General features: G+C 45.3%; 1 protein-coding gene across 1 annotated transcript; it reads left to right on the plus strand.

The window, feature by feature from the left end:
• Positions 1-9,408: 9,408 nt before the first annotated feature.
• On the plus strand, positions 9,409-11,091 carry LOC141026859 (uncharacterized). Its single transcript, XM_073503721.1, has 3 exons — positions 9,409-9,763; positions 10,088-10,428; positions 10,927-11,091. Exons 1-3 carry the CDS (start codon positions 9,409-9,411, stop codon positions 11,089-11,091), a joined length of 861 nt encoding a protein of 286 aa, XP_073359822.1.
• Positions 11,092-18,407: the final 7,316 nt, after the last annotated feature.

Raw genomic sequence — 18,407 nt, forward strand, 5'->3', positions numbered from 1 at the left:
ATGTCAAATACATGTTCCTTCGACCATGAGATCATGCAACTTCCGGATACCGGAGGAATACCTTGTGTGCTATCAAACATCACAATGTAACTGGGTGATCATAAAGATGCTCTATAGGTATCTCCGAAGGTGTTTGTTGAGTTGGCATGGATCGAGATTGGGATTTGTCACTCCAAGTATTGGAGAGGTACCTCCGGGCCCTCTCGGTAATGCACATCTTAAGAAGCCTTGCAAGCAAAGTGACTAATGAGTTAGTTGCAAGACGATGTATTATGGAACGAGTAAAGAGAGTTGCCAGTAACGCGATTGAACTAGGTATAGAGATACCGACGATCGAATCTCGGGCAAGTAACATACCGATGGACAAATGGAATTAAGTATGTTGTCATAATGGTTCGACCGATAAAGGTCTTCATAGAATATGTAGGAGCCAATATGGGAATCCATGTTCTGCTATTGGTTATTAACCGGAGAGGTGTATTGGTCATGTCTACATAGTTCTCGAACCCCGTAGGGTCCGCACACTTAACATTCGTTGATGATATAGTGTTATATGAGTTATATGATTTGGTGACGGAATATTGTTCGGTGTCCCGGATGAGATCACGGACCTGAAGAGGAGCCTCGAAATGGTCGAGAGGTAAGGATTGATATATAGGACGATGGTATTCAAACACCGGAAGAGTTTCAGAGTGCACCGGGTAGTCATCGCGGCACCGGAAGGGGTTCCGTACAGCCCCGGCAAGTGTATGGGCCTTATGGGCCAAGGGAGGGGACAAACCAGTCCACTAGGGGGCTGGCGCGCCCCTCTCCTTGGCTGGCCGGCCCTAGGGGAAGGAAAGGGGAGGGGTGGCCCCTCCTGCCTTTCCCTCCTCAGGAGAGAAAGGAAAGGGGGCGCCACCTCCTCCTTCCTTCCTCCCACACTCAAAATAAGGAAGGGGGCGCCACTTGGGGGAAGGATCCCAAGTAGGATTCAGCCTACTTGGGGTGCCCGTTGGCCTTTCCCCTCTCCCACCACCTATATATATGTGGGAGGGGGCGCCTAGCACGACCACGACAATCTCTTAGCCGTGTGCGGCGCCCCCCTCCACCGTTTACACCCTATGTCATATTTTGCTGTCATGCTGCCGAAACTCATCAACTACCTCGCCGTCTTGCTGGATCAAGAAGCCGTGGATGTCACGAGCTGAACGTGTGCTGAACGCGGAGGTGTCGTACATTCGGTACTTGATCAGTTGGATCGCAAAGAAGTTTGACTACATCAACCGCGTTACTAAATGCTTCCGCTTATGGTCTACGAGGGTATGTAGACACACTCTCCCCCTTTGTTTCTATGCATCTCCATGGATAGATCTTGCGTGTGCGTAGAAAATTTTTGTTTTCCATGCAACGTTTCCCAATACATCGGTAGCTAGGCGAGGAGCCGCATATTTCTTCGGCGGCATGGTGGGCGGATCTGGGGAGAGAATGGCGGGAGCGGCAGGGGAGAAGGGCCAACAATGGGGAAATGAAGGGAAAGGGGAAGAAAATGGCGGGAAATCGACCGGTGTCACCAATAGCACAGGCCCACATGCATTTTCGCTTCAGCCGGCGCCCTTGATACGTCTCCAACGTATCTATAATTTTTGATTGTTCCATGCTGTTATATTATCATTCTTGGATGTTTTACAATCATTTTATAGTCATTTTATATCATTTTTCGGTACTAACCTATTGACATAGTGCCCAGTGCCAGTTGTTGTTTATTGCATGTTTTTTACATCGCAGGAAATCAATACCAAACGGAGTCCATACACAGCGAAACTTTTTGAGGATTTTTTTGGGCCAGAAGACATCCAATGGGCCAGGGCTGCACCTGGGGGTGCCTCGAGGAGGGCAGCACCCACCTGGGAGCGCCTGGGCCTCCAGGCGCGCCCTGGTGGGTTGTGCGCACCTCGAGTGCCCCCTGAACCGCCTCTTTGCTCTATAAATACCCCAATATTCTAGAAACCCAAGGGGAGTCGACGAAAATCAATTCCAGCCGCCGCAGTCCAGAACCACCAGATCCAATCTAGACACCATCATGGAGGGGTTCACCACTTCCATTGGTGCCTCTTCGATGATGCGTGAGTAGTTCTTTGTAGACCTTCGGGTCCGTAGTTAGTAGCTAGATGGCCTGCTCTCTCTCTCTCTCTCTCTCTCTCTCTCTCTCTTGATTATCAATACAATGGTCTCTTGGAGATCCATATGATGTATGCCTTTTTGCGGTGTGTTTGTTGGGATCCGATGAACTTTGAGTTTATGATCAGATCTATGTTTTTATCCATGAAAGTTATTTGAGTCTTCTTTGATCTCTTATATGCATGATTACTTATAGCCTCGTATTTCTTCTCCGACATTTGGGTTTTGTTTGGCCAACTTGATCTATTTATCTTGCAATGGGAAGAGGTGCTTTGTGATGGGTTCGATCTTACGGTGCTTGATCCCAGTGACAAAAGGGGAAACGACACGTATGTATCGTTGCCATTAAGGATAACAAGATGTGGTCTATTTCTACATAAATAGATCTTGTCTACATCATGTCATCGTTCTTATTGCATTATTCCATTTCTCCATGAACTTAATACACTAGATGCATGCTGGATAACGGTCGATGTGTGGAGTAATAGTAGTAGATGCAGGCAGGAGTTGTTCTACTAATCTTGGACGTGATGCCTATATAATGATCATTGCCTAGATATCGTCATGATTATTCGAAGTTCTATCAATTGCCCAATAGTAATTGTTTTCCCACTGTTTGCTATTTTTCTCAAGAGAAGCCACTAGTGAAACCAAGGGACCCGAGTCTCTTCTCATCATATTTGCCTTTGCGATCTATTTTCCTTTGCATTTATTTTCAGATCTATTAAACCAAAAATACAAAAATACATTGCTGCAATTTATTTGTTCCGCGATCTATTTATCCTATCTACCACTTTTACCTCACGTTATTTGCCTATCTTGAGGCGCCGCACCCGAAAGGGATTGACAACCCCTTTAACACGTCGGGTTGCGAGGATTTGTTATTTGTGTGCAGGTGCTGTTTACGTGGTGTGAGGAGGTTCTCCTAATGGTACGCAACTTCCAACTTGTACGCAATCCTTCGGGCAATTCCAACTTGTACGCAACTTCTCCCATGCGTTCCAAAACTCTTTATGGTCCCACAAAACGTGGTGCTAGCTTTCCCTTGACTCCAAAACATTTAACTCCTCGGAGTGGGGACACACGAAGATATGCTCTATCTCCGACTTCATAGACTATCTCCTTGCGTTTAGTATCCGCATAACTCTTCTGCCTTGACTGGGCTGCCTTGAGCCTGTCTCGAATCAACTTAACCTTCTCCTCAGACTCTCTGATTAAGTCTGGTCCGAATAACTATCGATCTCCAACTTCATCCCATGATAATGATGTCCTGCACCTCCTTTCGTACAAAGCTTCGAAAGGGGCCATCTTCAAACTGGCTTGATAACTGTTGTTATAAGAGAACTCTGCATAGGGCAAATTGTCATCCCAACTAGATCCATAATCTAGCGCACAAGCTCTCAACATGTCCTCCAGAATCCGATTGACTCTCTCGGTCTGTCCATCTGTCTGTGGATGAAAAGCTGTACTGAACTCTAGCCTGGTACCCAAAGTTTCATGCAACTGATTCGAAAACTTTGAAGTAAACTGTGTTCCTCTATCTGATACAATGGTCCTTGGAACTCCATGCAGACATACGATCCTGGTCATGTATATCTTTGCCAACTTAGCACTCATATAAGTTGTCTTCACCGGGATGAAATGGGCTACTTTCGTCAAACGGTCTACTACAACCCAGATTGAGTCATAGTGACACGTCCATTTTGCATCATGCTTTTATATCAATATTTATTGCATTATGGGCTGTTATTACACGTTATGTCACAATACTTATGGCTATTCTATCTTATTTTGCAAGGTTTACATGAAGAGGGAGAATGCCGGCAGCTGGGATTCTGGGCTGGAAACGGAGCAAATATTGGAGACCTATTTTGCACAGCTCCAAAAGTCCTGAAACTCCACGAAAGTCATTTTTGGAATTAATAATAATTATTGAGCGGAAGAAGTACCAGAGGGGGCCCACACCATGGCCACAAGGGTGGGAGGCGCGCCCTACCCCCTGGGCGCGCCCCCTGCCTCGTGGGGCACCTGGCAGCCCTCCGGTGCCCATCTTCTGCTATATGAAGTCTTTTACCCTGGAAAAAATCATAAGCAAGCTTACGGGACGAAACTCCGCCGCCACGAGGTGGAACCTTGGCGGAACCAATCCAGGGCTCCAGCGGAGCTGTCCTGCCGGGGAAACTTCCCTCCGGGAGGGGGAAATCATCACCATCGTCATCACCAATGATCCTCTCATCGGGAGGGGGTCAATCTCCATCAACATCTTCACCAGCACCATCTCCTCTCAAACCCTAGTTCATCTCTTGTATCCAATATTTGTACCAAAACCTCAGATTGTTACCTGTGGGTTGCTAGTAGTGTTGCTTACTCCTTGTAGTTGATGCTAGTTGGTTTATTTGGTGGAAGATCATATGTTCAGATCCTTAATGCATATTAATACCCCTCTGATTATGAATATGAATATGCTTTGTGAGTAGTTACGTTTGTTCCTGAGGACACGAGTGAAGTCTTGCTATTAGTAGTCATGTGAATTTGGTATTCGTTCGATATTTTGATGAGATGTATGTTGTCTCTCCTCTAGTGGTGTTATGTGAATGTCGACTACATGACACTTCACCATTATTTGGGCCTAGAGGAAGGCATTGGGAAGTAATAAGTAGATGATGGGTTGCTAGAGTGACAGAAGCTTAAACCCTAGTTTATAAGTTGCTTCGTAAGGGGCTGATTTGGATCCATATGTTTCATGCTATGGTTAGGTTTACCTTAATACTTCTTTTGTAGTTGCGGATGCTTGCAATAGGGGTTAATCATAAGTGGGATGCTTGTCCAAGAAAGGGCAGTACCCAAGCACCGGTCCAGCCACATATCAAATTATCAAAGTAACGAACGCGAATCATATGAGCGTGATGAAAACTAGCTTGACGATAATTCCCATGTGTCCTCGGGAGCGCTTTTCTCTATATAAGAATTTGTCCAAGCTTGTCCTTTGCTACAAAAAGGATTGGGCCACCTTGCTGCACCTTATTTACTTTCATTGCTTGTTACCCGTTACAAATTATCTTATCACAAAACTATCTGTTACCTACAATTTCAGTGCTTGCAGAGAATACCTTATTGAAAACCGCTTATCATTTCCTTCTACTCCTCGTTGGGTTTGACACTCTTACTTATCTAAAGGACTACTATAGATCCCCTATACTCGTGGGTCATCAAGACTCTTTTCTGGCGCCGTTGCCGGAGAGTGAAGCGCCTTTGGTGAGTGGAACTTGGTAAGGAAACATTTATATAGTGTGCTCAAATTTACTGTCACTTGTTACTATGGAAACAAATCCTTTGAGGGGCTTGTTCGGGGTATCTTCACCCCGACCATTAGAGCAAAGAGTTGCTCCTCAACCTACTGAACCTATTGAAAATGTTTACTTTGAAATTCCTTCGGTCATGGTAGAGAAACTGCTAGCTAATCCCTTTGCAGGAGATGGAACAGTGCATCCCGATTTACACCTTATCTATGTGGATGAAGTTTGTGGATTATTTAAGCTTGCACGTATGCCCGATGATGTTGTTAAGAAGAAGGTCTTCCCTTTATCTTTGAAGGGAGATGCATTGACATGGTATAGGCTATGTGATGATATGGGATCCTGGGACTATAAACGATTGAAATTGGAATTTCACCAGAAGTTTTATCCTATGCATCTTGTTCATCGTGATTGCAATTATATATATAATTTTTGGCCTCGCGAAGGAGAAAGCATCGCTCAAGCTTGGGGGTGGCTTAAGTCAATGTTATATTCATGCCCCAATCATGAGCTCTCAAGAGAAATGATTATTCAAAAATTTTATGCTCGGCTTTCTCTCAATAATCGCACCATGCTCGATACTTCTTGTGCTGGTTCTTATATGATGAAGACTATTGAATTCAAGTGGGATTTATTGGAAAGAATTAAACACAACTCTGAAGATTGGGATTCCGATGATGGTAAGGAGTCAGGTATGACACCTAAGTTTGATTGTGTTAAATCTTTTATGGATACCGATGCTTTTCGTGGATTTAGCACTAAATATGGACTTGACTCTGAGATAGTAGCTTCTTTCTGTGAATCATTTGCTACTCATGTTGATCTCCCTAAGGAGAAGTGGTTTAAATATAATCCTCCCACTGAAGTAAAAGTAGTTGCACCTGTTACAGTTGAAGAAAATATTATCACTTATAATGATCCTATCGTTCCTACTACTTATGTTGAGAAACGACCTTTCCCTGTTAGGATAAAGGATCATGCTAAAGCTTCAGCTGTGGTTCGTAAAAGTAATACTAGAACATATACACCTCCTGAGCAAATTAAAGTTGAACCTAGTATTGCTATGGTTAAAGATCTCTTGGCTGATAATATTGATGGGCAAGTTATTTATTTCTGTGAACAGGCTGCTAACATTGCTAGACCCGATGCTAAGATACATAGACCTGTTGTAGGCATGCCTATTATTTCTGTTAAAATAGGAGATCATTGTTATCATTGCTTATGTGATATGGGTGCTAGTGCTAGTGCAATACCTCATTTCTTATATAAAGAAATCATGCATGACATTGCACCTGCTGAGATAGAAGATATTGCTGTTACAATTAAGCTTGCCAATAGAGATACTATTTCACCAATTGGGATTGTTAGAGATGTTGAAGTCTTGTGTGGGAAAGTTAAATACCCTGCTGATTTTCTTGTTCTTGGTTCCCCACAAGATGACTTTTTTCCCATTATATTTGGTAGACCCTTCTTGAATACTGTTAATGCTAGGATTGATTGTGAAAAGGATGTTGTTACAATTGGCTTGGGAGATATGTCTCATGAGTTTAATTTTGCTAAATTTCTTAGACAACCCCATGATAAAGAATTTCCTAGTAAGGATGAAATTATTGGTCTTGCTTCTATTGCCGTGCCTCCTAATGATCCTTTAGAACAATATTTGCTAGACCATGAAAATGATATGTTTATGAATGAAAGAAGGGAGATAGATGAAGTATTCTTTAAACAGGGTCCTATTTTGAAACACAATTTACCTGTTGAAATCCTAGGGGATCCCTCTCCACCCAAGGGTGATCCCGTGTTTGAGCTTAAACCTTTACCTGATACTCTTAAATATGCTTATCTTGATGAAAAGAAGATATATCCTGTTATTATTAGTGCTAACCTTTCAAAGCAGGAAGAGGAAAGATTATTGAAAACTCTGAAGAAGCACTGTGCTGCTATTGGATATACTCTTGATGATCTTAAGGGCATTAGTCCCACTTTATGCCAAAACAAAATAAATTTGGAGGAAGACGCCAAACCAGTTATTGATCACCAACGGCGTTTAAATCCTAAGATGAAGGAAGTGGTAAGAAAGGAAATACTAAAGCTCCTTGAGGCAGGTATAATTTATCCCATTGCTGATAGTCAGTGGGTAAGTCCTGTCCATTGTGTCCCTAAGAAGGGAGGTATTACTGTTGTTCCTAATGATAAAGATGAATTGATCCCGCAAAGAATTATTACAGGTTATAGGATGGTAATTGATTTCCGTAAATTAAATAAGGCTACTAAGAAAGATCATTACCCTTTACCTTTTATTGATCAAATGCTAGAAAGACTATCCAAACATACACATTTCTGCTTTCTAGATGGTTACTCTGGTTTCTCTCAAATACCTGTGTCAGCGGATGACACTACAAAAAAAATACACTTCCGTGATGATACGTGTTTGTCACAGTAGGCCGCGTTTTTTGTCATGCATGTACGTCCATGACGATTTTATGATAGAATCCAGATAGTCATACCTGTGCTGTCGTAGAAGTGTTCCATGACATTACCAAAATTATCATCATGGAAGTGTCCACTTCCATGACAATAAATCGCGCGTCACAGAAGTGCTTTCATCAAGGGTGACCGACACGTGGCATCCACCGTAACGGAACGCCGTTAAGCTACCGGGTCGGGTTTTGGATCCGATAACCCATTTGTTAAAGCATATCTCTCTCTATGTAGTTTTGGTGATTGATGGCAACACGCTTGCTGACTAATCGTGTGCCTTGAGCATTTCAGAGATTCATCCTTTGGCACGAGACGATTCCTTCCCCTCGGAGTTTTATTCAAAGACGGTGTAGCTCGTTCGTTTCTATTTTGGTGGACTGGTTTCGTAGGAGTCACCGTACTATCAAGAGGGGATCCGCTTTGGTAAGGCTAGGGTGGAATCAACACGTACACATCCTCTTCGCACCCTCTGAGCCTTCCCGCTTCGATGGAGCTACCATTTCCTTCCTATGAGCATGTTTTGGTCCCAACGGTAGTACCGCGGTGCCCAGCGGTAGTACCGCTCAAGTGCCACAGGCGGCAGTACAGCTCAGCAGCGGTAGTACCACCTGGGGGTCCTCAGCCGTAGTACCGCTGCGGTACCGGGCTCCTACCGCCTCGACTCGAGGGGGTCGCCTCTCGTGTCGGATTGTGCAGCACTAAGCAGCGACAGTAGAAGCGATAGTACTGCTCGAGAGCGGTAGTATCGCCCTACCACCGCGGCAGTACCGCACTGCGTCCGATTTCTGCCCATGTTCTTGCCCTCCCTGACTGCACGACAGTACCGCGAGGGGGAGCGGTAGTACCGCTGGGCCCAGCGGTAGTACCGTTGCCCCCTGCGGTAGTACCGCCCTCTGCGGGGCTGTTTTGGGGGGTAACGGTTGGATTGTTCCCCCCTCTATAAAAGGATGTCTTCTTCTCCAAAGTTGACTTACCTCTTCCCCCAAAAGCTCCATTGTTGCTCCAAGCTCCATTTTCGCCCGATCTCTCTCCCTAGCCAATCAAACTTGTTGATTTGCTCGGGATTGGTTGAGAAGGCCCCGATCTACACTTCCACCAAGAGAAATTTGATTCCCCCACTAATCCCTTGCGGATCTTGTTACTCTTGGGTGTTTGAGCACCCTAGACGGTTGAGGTCACCGCGGAGCCATAGTCCATTCTGGTGAAGCTTCGTGGTGTCGTTGGGAGCCTCCAATTAAGTTGTGCAGATTGCCCCAACCTTGTTTGTAAAGGTTCGATCGCCACGGAGCGTTACAGGAAGAACAATGTGGCTATTCTACAAACTGATGATGGCTTGATGGTGGAAGATCACACGGGCAAAGAAGCGATATTGTTCCATGCATACACAGAGCATCTTGGCACGTCCAACCCTACACAAATGCGTTTTGATCTTCCTACGCTTATCCAACCCACTGAGAATCTTGATCACCTCATGGCTCCATTTACAAAAGATGAAATTGATGGGGTTGTCAAAGAAATGCCTGTGGACCGTGCTCCCGGCCCCGACGATTTCAGTGGATTACTCCTTAAAGCATGTTGGCCAATCATCAAGGAGGATTTTTATACGCTCTGCACTCAATTCCATGCTGGGGAGCTCAATCTACAAAGTATTAGTGATGGCCTCATTACTCTTATCCCCAAGAACGGCTCACCCACCACAGTAAATGACTACCGCCCGATCACTTTACTTAACTGCTGCCTCAAGCTCATCACAAAACTCCTGGCCAACCGACTGCAAAAAGTGATCCTACGCATCATCCATCGAAACCAATATGGTTTCATCAAAGGTAGATCCATCCAAAATTGTTTGGCCTGGACATTTCAGTATATCCATCAATGCCAGGCCTCCAAAAGACAGATTGTGCTCCTCAAGCTAGACTTTGCTAAGGCCTTCGACACCATTGAGCACGAAGCAATGATCAACATTATGAAACACATGGGTTTCAATGATAAATGGCTGTCTTGGATCCGTTCGATCTTCTGCTCGGGACGCTCGTCCATTCTTCTCAACGGTGTGCCGGGTCGTTAGTTTCACTGCAAGCGTGGTGTTAGGCAGGGCGACCCCCTCTCCCCTCTCATTTTCGTACTCGCGGCTGACTTACTGCAATCAGCAATCAATGATGCCTTTACGAGAGGCCTGATTCATCTGCCCTTCCCCTCAAATGGTAATATGGATTACCTGATTGTACAATACGCCGATGACACGATCCTCCTCATGCCTGCCTGCCCTAGACAAGCGGTTATCATCAAGAACATTCTGTCTGATTATGCCCAGTCCATCGGCCTGAAGATTAACTTTCATAAATCTACTTTGATCCCCATCAACCTGGACCAGCAAATGACTGCAGATCTTGCCACAATCTTTGGCTGCTCTATAGGATCTATGCCCTTCACCTACCTTGGCCTGCCCCTCGGCACCTCCAGGCCCTCGCTCAATTACTTCATGCCTCTGGTTAGCAAGGTGGAACGTAATCTCTCTTCCACCCTCTCCCTCATGTCATACGCTGGGAAGCTTACGTAGCTCAACACCGCAGTCACGTCGCTTCTCATCTATGCTATGTGTACGCTAAAGTTCTCTCCTAAACTCATTGATATACTGGATAAAATCAGGAGAAGGTGCCTCTAGGTCAAAAAAACTGATCAAGGTGAAAAATCTAACTCACTTGCTGCCTGGGACATGGTTTGTAAGCCGAAGAACAAGGGTGGGCTCGGTGTGATGAACCTTAAAATCCAGAATGAAGCTCTGCTCTTGAAGTTTTTACATAAATTCTACAACAAGCTGGATATTCCATGGGTCCAATTTACTTGGGCCACATATTATGAGCAGCGAATCCCGCATGCTGTTGATCCGGTTGGCTCATTCTGGTGGCGCGACATTCTCAAACTAACAACGACTTTTCACGGAGTTTCCAAAGTTCATGTTGTCTGTGGCTCCACGGTCCTTTTCTAGAAAGATCTCTGGGCTGATAGGCTGCTCCAAGAATCACATCCTCGGGCATTCTCCTATGCAATCAATGATGATGTCTCCGTCTGCGATTTCTTGGGGATCACGTCTCTTGGATTGGCCTTTCACCTGCCACTCTCCCCCAAGCGCGCTACTGATAAGGCGCTATAGCTAAAGCTTAGCAGTAGCGCCTGTTGGCACGCGCTACCGCTATATCTACTTAGTAGCAGCGCTTTCCCAAACGAGCGCTACTGATAATTACTAGTAGCGCTTTCGAGAACAACCGCTACTACTATTATTCCTAGTTCCATTTCTTTTTTATTTTAGGTCGTATTCATACACCTGTATACAATTTTTCATATAGTAGCAAGTTAGAGATTGTTTTAACATCATAATGAGTTATTAAATCACTAGGTGAAAGAACTTTGGATTAGTTTCAAGTGCATGGATCCATAGTAACCAATATAATGGTCACTTTGGATCCATCCATTTGAAACTAATCCGCGGTTATTTCACCCAATGACATAATAACTTATCGTCATCATCACAATATCATTAACAACTTATCATCATAATATATCATTGTCATATAACTCCTCATAATCATCATTTTCGTTCATGATGAGACATCATACAACAACTTCGTCAATAGTTATAATAACAACTCCTCCTCATCATCATCATAGTACTCATAATCACTACTCCTACTCAGCATCACCATCAAGTCTAAGACATTGTAGTCATATAGAATCAACACTAAGTAATTGTTCGTAATACTTAGGACCTACTCCTCTCTCCTAGCTAAAATACCATAAAACAGATAAACCGGTCCTTCACCATAATGGAGAATGGACATAAACCTATCTCCAACTTATGGCTTGCGCACATTATTTTATCTTCAATTATTTGCGTGTGCGCATTCATCACTTTGCTCCATTATTTGATTTTGAGCCTTCCATCATTTGAGGAAATCGAGTATGCAGTATGGTAAGCCTCCGAAGGAGTTGGTCGTACGCTAACCATATGCATATCACCTTCGGTACATAGCATGTCAGGCACAACCTGCTTCGGGAGCCTTTGTTCAAAACCGAAATAGTAACATATATAGTTAGCAATGTAGTTTACTTAAGAATAATGTATGCAATGAAGTTACCATCATTAACAAAATCTTACCAAGTTTTTGGCAATGAAGTTACCATCAAGCAATTTATGGACTAGTGGCACGTATCTAGTATAATTTGGGCTGATAGAGTGACTTGTTTTGAAGGCCTCAACATCTTCTATGAATGAGACAAGATAACCTTTCTCCTCACAATTAAGCTTGGAATCATAGCTGTAGTATGTGTTGTCTACTACCTTCTGAGTATTTCTTGAAGATAAGAAATAAGCTGACAATTATAAATAAATAAGTTTAGTACGGACGAACACCAAATATTTTTAAATTAACAACATAAATTACTGAACTTAACAAATTAGTTTGACAAACTCACATCTAGGTAAAACTGGAGGCATATCCACATCCACCCAGATGTCGATATTATCATCGTCATCATAATCTTCGGGACGAATATCAAATCTTATTCGCATTCCCTCCTCAAATCCATATGCCTTGCAGAGAGCTTCCCAATTAGAGCAACCGAAATGGGAGCGATCGACCGCATTGTAGAACTTAACCAGAAACTCATAACCATGTTTAGTTCTTAAGTGAGCCCTCCTCGTCTCCACATTCTCAAAGTCATCTAAACCTAAACCAAGCTTCTCCAATACATATGGTCTAGCATGGCACGGGATGTACTAGTCGTATTCAAAAAATCCATAAATTACGCGTTGAACAAAAGAAGCACAAGTGATGATATTTATTATGATGAAATGCTTGTCATTGCGTACCGTACAAACATCGAACGTCTCTTCCAGCTTCACGGTGAAAAACCTATCATTTTGCAGGTGAGGAAACCTGTCGCACACACCACGGTCATCGTAGCAGTACCCGCACTCCGGGATCCCATCATCATCAGACATCTCCTGTGTTCAAAATTCAAAGATTATAACTCGACGGCAAAACCCAAAATATCCGGCTTGACCTTTGCTAAAAAAGACATATCGAGCGCCTGAAATTTACCGGAACGGAAATTAATCAACACTCCGGCAAAACATAGGCCATTTAGCGATGGTCATTGCATTTCAATGGTTCAAAATATGAAAAAAAACATTTGAAAATATCTTATATATAATCCTAACACTAAATAAACTAGTTTTATTTACTACTTACTAAATAAACTAGTGCTATTAAGCACTTACTATAAATAAACTAGTTCTACTAAGCACTTACCAAATAAACTAGTTCTATTAAGTACCTAATATAAATAAACTAGTTATATTAATCACTTACTAAATAAACTATTTTCTATTAAACACTTGCTAAAAATTCAACTACCCTAGTTCTACCCTAAATTTTCTTACTTCTATTTTATTCAAAACACCTACGATTTGCAAGAACAGAGACAAGGGAGGGAGGGAGGAGAGAGGAGGGGGAGCGGGCGGCCGGAGGAGGAGGGGGAGGGGCCGGCCGGAGGAGGAGGAGGGAGGGGCGGTGGGAGGAGGGCTGCCGGCGAAGGAGGGAGGAGGGGGCGGCCGCAGGCGGAGGGAGGAGGGCGCGGTGGGAGGAGGAGGGAGGAGGGCGCGGTAGGAGGAGGAGGCACGGAAGGAGGGAGTACCTCGGTGGCAGATGGAGGACGGCGGCGGCGGGCGGCAGCGGTGAGGCTGAGGGCGGCCTCGGGCGGCGGCGGTGAGGGCATGCTCGGGCTCGGACGGCGGCAACAGAGGAGTAGGGGAATAGGGGGGAGGAGGACTTAGTGAAATTTTGAGCGGGCGGGTGGTTAAGTCGAACTAGCAGTAGCGCACTTTAGGAAACGCGCTATAGCTAAAGTAGCTATAGCGCGTTTTACAGAAAAACGCTACTGCTAAGTCTAAGCACGCATCAAAAATATACATTGGTCATCATTGATCTTTTTGTGTAGAATCTAAATAGTCAACATGAATCCTCACAGTACCTGTATAGGCACTGGTGAAGATTCATATTGCAGCCACAAATCCTACACATATAGTTCAATGAAGACCAAGTGCTCGAGGTAGTTTGAGAAGTAACATATTTAAGGTGGTAAACACCTTGTTCGCTTGGCAGTATGGGACTAAACTTAATTAGGTGCAACACTTAGCAGCAGCGAGTTTTGCAGAAAAACACTGCTACTAAGTACTTTAGCAGCAGCACGTCCAGGGAAGGGCGCTACTACTATATCTAGCCTGGAGGCAAATCCGTGGCAATTATAGTAGTAGCGCTTGTTTCACATAGAGCGCTACTGCTACCTAGTTATTAGTAGCGCGGTTCCGTTAAGCTCGCTACTGCTAGTTAGCAGTAGCGCCTGTTTTTAAACCGCGTTGCTGCTAAAATTCTGTGCATAAGGTTTTCCCTAGTAGTGTGGGGAAGAAGAAGAGGTGAGGAAGAAGGGTTAGGAGACGTAGTTTATTCATACAACTGCCTGAAATGGTAGACTGACCCAAGTCAGGCGACTTGCATAACAATATATGTTTTTACACAGCAAAAGATCCATAAAAACAACAACATAAAGAAAAACTATCACTGCTCGCGGAACGAGACGGCCTCGTCATCTTTGGCTGCCGCTGCGAACAAGCCGTAGCTGCCGACGTGTGTCTCCGCACCATGGTTGTCCTCGGCCTCCAGCTACTCGTTCACGCAGAGCGCGCGGGTGCTCTGCACGGACGAGAGCACAGCCCGGTTCAAGTCGAGGACGTCCGGTTCCGCCTGCAGGAGGGCCTCGATAGCAGCGGTATCCACGCACTCCGTGTCGAGCCGAGCCTCCGCCGCCCGGTTCAAGTCTAGGACGTCCAGTTCCGCCTGCAGGAGGGCGTCGATGAGAGCGGCATCAGCGCACTCCGCGTCGAGTGGAGCCTCTGCCGCACGGTTCAAGTCCAGGACGTCCGGTTCCACCTGCAGGAGGGCCTCGATGGCAGCGGCATCCGCGCGCTCCGCCTCAAGTTGAGCCTCCACCGCCCGGTTCAATCCACGACATCCGGTTCCGCCTGCAGGAGAGCCTCGATGGCAGCGGCATGCGCGCACTCCGCGTCGAGTTGAGCCTCTGCCTCCCGGTCCTCCTTTAGTATCGCCATGTTGAACCGCTGGTCCGCCTGCACCATGGGGGACTCGGACGCCGGCACGAAGTCGACGTCCATCGTCTCATACGCATCGGGGGCCTTCTGCGCCGCGACCTCCGCCATGAACATTGGATCGGCTTCCTCCTCCTCGTAGCTTGGCTCCAGAGAACTCGGGGATTGGCCCGCCGCAAAGCGATCTTGGGAACAGAGGTCTGTGGCGCCGACCGCCGCCGCGATTTCTGCGCGGCGCTCCGGCGTCAGCATCTTGTAGTAAGTGATCTTGCGGCGCACCATTGCTGTTAAATACCCTGCTGATTTTCTTGTTCTTGGTTCCCCACAAGATGACTTTTGTCCCATTATATTTGGTAGACCCTTCTTGAATACTGTTAATCCCTTGCGGATCTACACTTCCACCAAGAGAAATTTGATTCCCCCCACTAATCCCTTGCGGATCTTGTTACTCTTGGGTGTTTGAGCACCCCAGACGGTTGAGGTCACCGCGGAGCCATAGTCCATTCTGGTGAAGCTTCGTGGTGTCGTCAGGAGCCTCCAATTAAGTTGTGTAGATTGCCCCAACCATGTTTGTAAAGGTTCGGTCGCCACCTTTAAGGGCACCAATAGTGGAATCACGGCATCTCGCATTGTGTGAGGGCGTGAGGAGAATACGGTGGCCCTAGTGGCTTCTTGGGGAGCATTGTGCCTCCACACCGCTCCAACGGAGACGTACTTCCCCTCAAAAGGAAGGAACTTCGGTAACACATCCTCGTCTTCACCGGGTCCACTCTTGGTTATCTCGTGCCTTTACTTGTGCTAGCATATTTGTGTTATATCCCTTGCTTGCTTGTATGCTTGTTGTTGTTGCATCATATAGGTTGCTTACCTAGTTGCATATCTAGACAACCTACTTTGATGCAAAGTTTAATTTGGTAAAGAAAAGCTAAAAATTGTCAGTTGCCTATTCACCCCCCTCTAGTCAACTATATCGATCCTTTCAATTGGTATCAGCCCCGACCAATGGGAAATTTCCATGTGTAAAATTCTTATTTGCCGGACGAAACACGTGTCAGCTCGTCAGTGGGTCAGATAGGCGCCTATGATATGTCGACACGTGCCACGGCCCACCACTGGCCCATTTAGCTTAGCCGGCCCATTTGACTTGGTCAAAAGTTAACGGGCTGGCCCATGAAAAGCCTGTTAATGGTCTCTTTGCAAATAGCCCATTTTACGGCCCGGTAACTCACGGCCCGTTAGGCCCTAAAGGAAATCGGCCCAACAACATCATGTGGGCCGTCGAATATAACACCAGCCCATTTCACTTTCGGCCCATGTATGACCCACGACGTCTTTCGGCCCATATGAGGCCTTCGTATCTTTAGGCCCTTTAGAGGCCCACAGTGACTCTAGCCCATAATGAACAGTAATTTTCTTTGTACCCGTTAACGGCTCGTGATTCACATCGGCCGTTTCCAGCCCGTGTTAGCTTTCGGCCTATTGACGGCCCATACATTCTTGGGCTCCTTTCCGGCCCTCGATTACTTCCAGCCCGTTACTGGCCTGTTCCCCTAATGGGCCAAATTCGGCCCATGGCAAGAGTTGGCCCGTTTCTGGCCTGTTAATCCGTTGCGCCGTTTCCAGCCCGTCGTATATTCTGGCCCATTAACAACCCGTTATGCCTGTGACAAAATTAAGCCTTTGCTGTCCTCCGGCCTGTTAAAGGCCCATTACCGTGCTGGGCCAATACCAATTACGCTCGTTTACGGCCCATGTAGACCCATTTATCCGACGGCCCGAGGCCCACCGATTCTACGACCCTGTTGGAGGCCCATTTATCGACGGCCCGTAGGAGACCCATGGATCCTACGGCCTGTATATGGCCCATGGTTGTTGCGACCACTAGCAAACCAGGGAAAAAGAAGACTAGGAAATAAATAAGGCCGAAACTAACGCTAGGCTATTAAGGCGATTGCACAATTACATCCAATCGGCATCAAAGATTGCCACCAGTGAAAATATAGGGAACACCCTACACTATACAAAAATGGCTTGTTGTTTTCTTCAACCGGTGGCTGCACGTTAAGAATAAATTTTGTATCGCACCAAAACAAATTACAACTATATAACAAAAGGAAGGTTGGCATAAAACTTAACAGTCTAGCAGATAAATGCACCACCAGAAGTTCAGAAGCTCAGTTCATTTGACCCGACTGTTACGTTTTCATGCGGTATTGTCCGATGGAGCACCATAACCCTCGCCTTCATTTCTCCTAGGCTCCTGAAAAACATAGCAAATGTCTGATAGTCTGGTCTCAAAACCATGCATATCTTGACCACATTGGACAATGTCTCTCCTTGTTTCACAAAGGGTCTCTGTTAGGCAATGGACTTATGTCTGGAGCGCAGATACAACATTGCTTTGAGCTTGCATATCTTGATCATGAGGCAGTTTGGACGAGATTGCCTTAACAACCAACCCAGTATTATGCAAGAACGTGCTTTTGGCACTGTTAGTGGACATGTACTGACCCACTGCAGCAAGAGCTGACATTGCGGTTATAGTTGCCTCGCCACCTTCAGAAGGTGGCGGTTCCACCATTTTTTCCATAGCTCACTGAAAAGTTGAGCTTTTACATTAGTAGTACCAGAACAGAAGATATTAAGGAGGCAGCAAAACCAAACAAAATAGCTTTGGTCTATATACAGAACTTATTCTGGTGAACCCAAGTAAAATATTAGTTGTATTTTATTGTAAAGTACATAATAAAACCAGGTTCCAAACATATGACCATGTACCATCGCTAATGTATTGTCTATTTCTTCACATTGTATTGAGGGCTAAGGATAAAGAGACGGAGTTTATAATACGGTAAGCATAGTATGACATCATTCATATCACAAAACAACTGAGAATAGACAAACAGGCAATTGTAACGTTGTGTGGGCAAGTCCAGCACGGAACTATATTACGGGTCAAGATCAAAGGAACATCACTCCTCTGTTTTAAACCTTGTAAGGTGCAATGATACGCTAAGACGATTGTGTATAAAATTGAAAAGAGTAATAGACATTGGCTGCAAACCATGCAGTTCAAGGCACAAGTCAGAGTAAGTAGTAGTTAAAAGCCATGAGGATTAAGGACTTACAACAGCGGCTTTGACTGGTGTAGTCATGCCCTTCTTCTTGCTGGTGTGACAGTCCTTGAAGATTTCCACAGCATTTAGTTCGGGTACTTTTTGGTCCTTACGGGCTTTCCTCTACATTTGGAACAAGTCAATATAGATCTGATAATATGGTACATCGAAAAGAGTGAAACAGCAGCT

This window comes from Aegilops tauschii, chromosome 7 (assembly GCF_002575655.3).
Source record: "Aegilops tauschii subsp. strangulata cultivar AL8/78 chromosome 7, Aet v6.0, whole genome shotgun sequence".
Taxonomy (NCBI): domain Eukaryota; kingdom Viridiplantae; phylum Streptophyta; class Magnoliopsida; order Poales; family Poaceae; genus Aegilops; species Aegilops tauschii.

Coding starts and splice junctions, on each gene's coding strand:
- LOC141026859 (XM_073503721.1), top strand. CDS start 9,409: ATGGCTCCATTTACAAAAGATGAAATTGATGGGGTTGTCAAAGAAATG. Junction 9,764..10,087: donor CCAATATGGTTTCATCAAAG/GTAGATCCATCC, acceptor TACTGCAATCAG/CAATCAATGATGCCTTTACG. Junction 10,429..10,926: donor TCAATTACTTCATGCCTCTG/GTTAGCAAGGTG, acceptor GTCCTTTTCTAG/AAAGATCTCTGGGCTGATAG.